The sequence below is a fragment of the Zingiber officinale genome, chromosome 2A (assembly GCF_018446385.1).
Source record: "Zingiber officinale cultivar Zhangliang chromosome 2A, Zo_v1.1, whole genome shotgun sequence".
NCBI classification, from domain to species: Eukaryota; Viridiplantae; Streptophyta; class Magnoliopsida; order Zingiberales; family Zingiberaceae; genus Zingiber; species Zingiber officinale.
The window spans coordinates 3,642,100-3,646,800 of NC_055988.1; the positions used below are offsets into that span (position 1 = coordinate 3,642,100).

The 4,701-nt window shown below is 41.3% G+C and overlaps 1 protein-coding gene across 1 annotated transcript; it reads left to right on the forward strand.

Annotated features, from left to right (window-relative positions):
* The first annotated feature begins 2,034 nt into the window (after positions 1-2,034).
* Positions 2,035-3,361, forward strand: LOC122044360. The gene has a single exon (XM_042604860.1). The coding sequence runs from the start codon at positions 2,060-2,062 to the stop codon at positions 3,212-3,214; it is 1,155 nt and encodes a 384-aa protein (XP_042460794.1). The 5' UTR covers positions 2,035-2,059; the 3' UTR covers positions 3,215-3,361.
* Positions 3,362-4,701: the final 1,340 nt, after the last annotated feature.

The following is a 4,701-nucleotide window of genomic DNA, read 5'->3' on the forward strand; positions in this document are numbered from 1 at the left end:
TGTTAATAAATTAAAAATATTTATTGATTATACTTGATTAATATTTTTTTATAAAAATTATTTTCAAAGTTAAAAGCATATTTAATATTATAGTATTATTTTTTTGCTTAATTTATCTAAATATTTTTGGCTAAATAAATTTTATTAATAAATTATCAAAGTTAAAATTGATATAAAGACAGTTTAGTCCCCATCAACCAGGGATTTTGAGGAAGCATATATTATAAATAGTGACTATATCTAGTACTCAAACATATTTCCTCTAAGTCACACAATAATTACTCGAAGTTAAAAATAATTGATATTTTTTTAAAATATTGTAATTAAAATGTATATTAACATTATTACAATAATTTATTACTTGTTTCTAAATTAGTTAAAATAAAATATTTTTTATTTTTAGGTTTGACATAAGATAAAATTATTGCTACTAGCCTAGTTGACCATTGCTTCCAATTGTATAAATAATAATTGGTAATATATGAAATTGCTCTTTTAAATTTTACTAATAAAAATAAATGTCGCCCCAGGGACATAGTTGAGTTGACTAATACGTAATAGATATTGTTACAATGGGCAAGGTGTTGAATCTCGGCAAAATCAAGAAAAATGCTCTCTCCGTAGTGTCCAACTGCAGATTCCCGATTTATCTCCTTACAAATAAAAAATGTGGAACCGCCACATCAGCGACCCCCCTAGAGCCGGTCCCACGGATATGAGATTTATCTCCTTACAAATGCTTATAGGGTCGGTCGTGTTGGGCTGTTAGGGTTGCAAATTCTACCTTTTGCTATAACTAATAAAATTAAATATTTTTAATAATATTTATTTAAAAAATATTAAAAAATTTTCATGGTTTAAAGTGGCATGCCGAAAAGGTCGAAATGTCTCGTTTCGCTTGACGACCGACACCGGCACGACCCCGACACCAGACCCACGACAGGTGCAACGTGTTGTGCAGCCCCGTGGTCACAGCGGAGGAGTCGCTCGACCTGCAACAGTAGCAGAAGGGTCGCATAACCCTTCCATTGTCGTCGCGAAGGCATTATGCGATGTTGCGGTCACTATAGAGGGGTCGCACGACCAACGTGGTCGCACTGAAGGAGTCACGCAATCCCCGCGACCATGGCTAGTCGTGCAACCCTGCGACAGTGCCGAAGTCGTGCGGGCTCGCGAGTGGTGTCAGATTCCAGATTTTTTTTTTAATTAAACTTAGGTTAATTATTTTAATCAACTTCTAGTTATCATAGAGATAATCTAAAGAGACTTTAAAAACCCTAATAAAATTATCTAATTAATTTTATATTTTATTTATTTTAATTTAAAAATTATAATAAAATTTTTATTTATTTATTTATTTTCATATCTTTTTCTTTTTTAAAAGATTATTTTTTATCTGGTTTATTTTTAAAATATTTATGTTAAATATTTTTTTAATTAATATATTTTATATTTAAAAATATCGAAATTATATCGACACGACACGATATGGTATCGAAACCGTATCGTTCCGGTCCGGGACCGAAACTTCGACACAAATTGAAATTTTAAACCTTAATTTTTTTTCCGCCTGAGGCCTCAAGAATGATTGAGACGGCCCTGGCTGTCATCAAAGGATAGAAATTACAGAAACACCTTTTATCCATCTACCAGGTTTTTGGTTCCAATATCCATTTCACTGCAACTTCTCTGCCAAATGAATGAGTTTATAATGCCATGGATATCTGATCTTCGTTGTTCCTTCCTTCAAAGTTGGATTAAGTTTTTATACACTTAACTACGCATAATATCATAAATATATTTTTTAAATTAATATTTGATATTTTTTTGTTAATTTAGTATTCAATTTTTACTAATTAATATTTGTTTTAGAGATGAGAAACGAAGGAAAAAGTAAATAGACGTTGTAAATTTTTAGAAAAAAAAATGAAAGGGTTATTATAAAATTCCGTATAAATGAGGGACGAAGGGGCAACTTTTTCAACGAACCAAATTTGGGTCGCAAGATCTCTACTTCCGTCGTTAGGTCGAGCAGTTCGTTTACAGAGGGAAATCAACAATGTTTCGACGTCTCTGCGCCTCCATCCACCGTCGACTTCAAGTGACTACCACTCTCGGCCATCGTCGGATCACCGCCCCCTCCCGCCAACACTTTCTGGGATTCGGCAAACCCTATTCTGCTTCCTCCGTCGGCGCCGACGATCCCTCATCCCTGACCGCTTCTTCCCTCATGAGATCGTGCGGGATCTCCGACCGTGCCGCCCTCTCCATCTCCAAGAAAGTCCAGCTCGACACCCTCGACAAAGCGCTCTCGGTTCTCACCCTCCTCAAGGACTACGGCTTCGACGAAGCCCATCTCGTCCGCCTCGTCGACCGCCTTCCCGGTGTTCTCGTGATGGACGTCGAGAAGACCTTGAAGCCAAAGCTGGAGCTTTTCCGCGGGATCAGCCTCGTCGGAACCGCCCTCCCGGAGATCCTGTCAGCTTGGCCCGTTCTGCTCAGACGCAGCTTAGAGAAGCGATTGCTCCCCAACGCTGAGCTCCTCAAATCAATTTTGATAACGAATGCGAACCTTGTGAATGCCATAAAGAACTCACCTTGGTTGATGGCCTTAGACATCAGAACCAAAGCGCTTCCCAAGGTCGATGCTCTGCGCGCACACGGCGTGCCCGATGATGTAATCTGTGTGCTTTTGACCCGTTACGGTGACGCTTTGGTGACAGATACAAATCGATTCAATGAGGCCTTTGACAAGATCAAGAAGATGGGAATCTGTCCGAAGAAAACTACTTTCGCCCGTGCACTCGGGATGCTTGCTATCTTGCCCCAGAAGAAGTGGGAGGAGAGACTGGAGGCCTTGATGGGATTGGGATGGTCACAGGATAATGTATTGGAGGCCTTCTCAAAACAGCCTCATATTGTGTGGATATCGACTGAGAAGACAAGGAAGATTGTGGAGTTTCTGGAAGAGAAGCTGGGATGGACACCGGAGCACACTGTAAAGTATCCGGTTGTTCTGTTGATGAGCCTGGAGAAGAGGTTGTTGCCCAGGTGTGCCGTCCTGAGCATTCTCATGCACAAGGGATTAATCAAGCCTGGCTTCACAGGGTATCATTTTCTGATGTCGAGCAAGAACTTCCAGATGGAATTTGTGACCAAGTTTCAAGAGAAAGCTCCAGAAATAGTCGAAGTTATTAAAAGAGTGAAATCCTGAAGATGATAACAATGTGTTCTGGAAAAATTTTCTAGCAAGCAAACTCTGCTGTAAGATAAACCAATTGTAAGCAGGCAAGGTTGAATTGTTGCATGCATCTTTGCTAGATTTTGTTGTGTTAACTTAAACTCACTTGATAGCATGTTACTTGTTGCTTAGAGTATGATCGAGATGAATACTATTAAGCTTTTGAAAGTTGATTTTTTTATTGATCTAGTTGGCCCTATAGACTCAAATTATGTTGTTGGTTGATCTAGTTGGCCCTATTGAATTAAAAGAGAATTACTTGTAGCTTCAAATATGATCGAGATGAATATCGATCCCGTCCGGAAGCTGAGTCGGATGGAGGCGGACCTTGATGTACTGGAAGTTGACAGAAAGTCACTGCGGCGTCGGATCTACCTGACACCCCCCTGAAAGGTTCGCACGGGCGGCTGACGAAGGAAGATGACCAGGACGATGACACTACGACTCTGCGCATACTCAGACGAGTCCACGAGTCGTTAGATACCAGAAACCAGGGAAAAAGTCCCCGGATCAGGCTCTCCGACGCTCAAGTCAGGTATTTTTTTCCTAGAAAGCATAGAGAAAGGACGAAAAGTAAGGACTAGTGAGAAATGACGAGTGAGCGTACCTCCATAAGGGACAAAACATCCCTTTTTATACTGCAACGGAAGTTTCTAGGTCTGACGGGTGTCAGGGAATATCAGCTGTCAGGCTTTGCCTGACGGTAAATGACATGTAGCACCTTCTTATAGGCTGACGGTAGAATCAAAAGGGGTAATGAGCCCCGACTGTTAGCATATTCTCTGACACACTGATTATTCTCTGACAGGCAGTTACGATTCCCTGACTTGTTTGTCCTGTAGTGCCTGGACGCTAGGTCTGTACTTCGAGATCTGTCTTTCGACCTGTTTCTGCCTGTTGTTGCCGATGGCTTGTATGTCTTGACCTGAGCGCCCGGTCTGTTTCCCGACCTACCTCCATCAACTGTTATCCATGACTTGAACGTTCCGACCTGTGTACGCCGAGGTCTGTGTCTCGACCTGATTCTATTTGCTGTTATCCACGACATGCACCTTCTGACCTGTATGTCCGGTCTGTTTTCCGACCTGCATCCGTCTACTGTTATCCATGGCTTGTACGTCCTGACCTGTATACCCGGTCTATTTCCCGACCTGTATCTTTCTATTGTTATCCATGGCTTGTACGTCCCGACCTGTATGCCCGGTCTGTTTCCCGACCTGCATCCGTCTACTGTTATCTATGGATTGTACGCCCCAACCTGTATATGCCAAGCCTATTTCATTTCCCGACCTGCATCCGTCTAATGTTATCCGTGACTAGTACGTCCCGACCTGTATACGCCAAGTCTATTTCATTTCCCGACCTACATCCGTCTACTGTTATCCATGGTTTGTATATCACGACCTGTGTACGCCCAGGTCTATGTCTCGACCTGATTCTATTCGCTGTTATCCACGGCA

Bases quoted from the DNA above. Each gene is read 5' to 3' on its own strand.
- LOC122044360 (XM_042604860.1), top strand. From the start codon at position 2,060: ATGTTTCGACGTCTCTGCGCCTCCATCCACCGTCGACTTCAAGTGACT.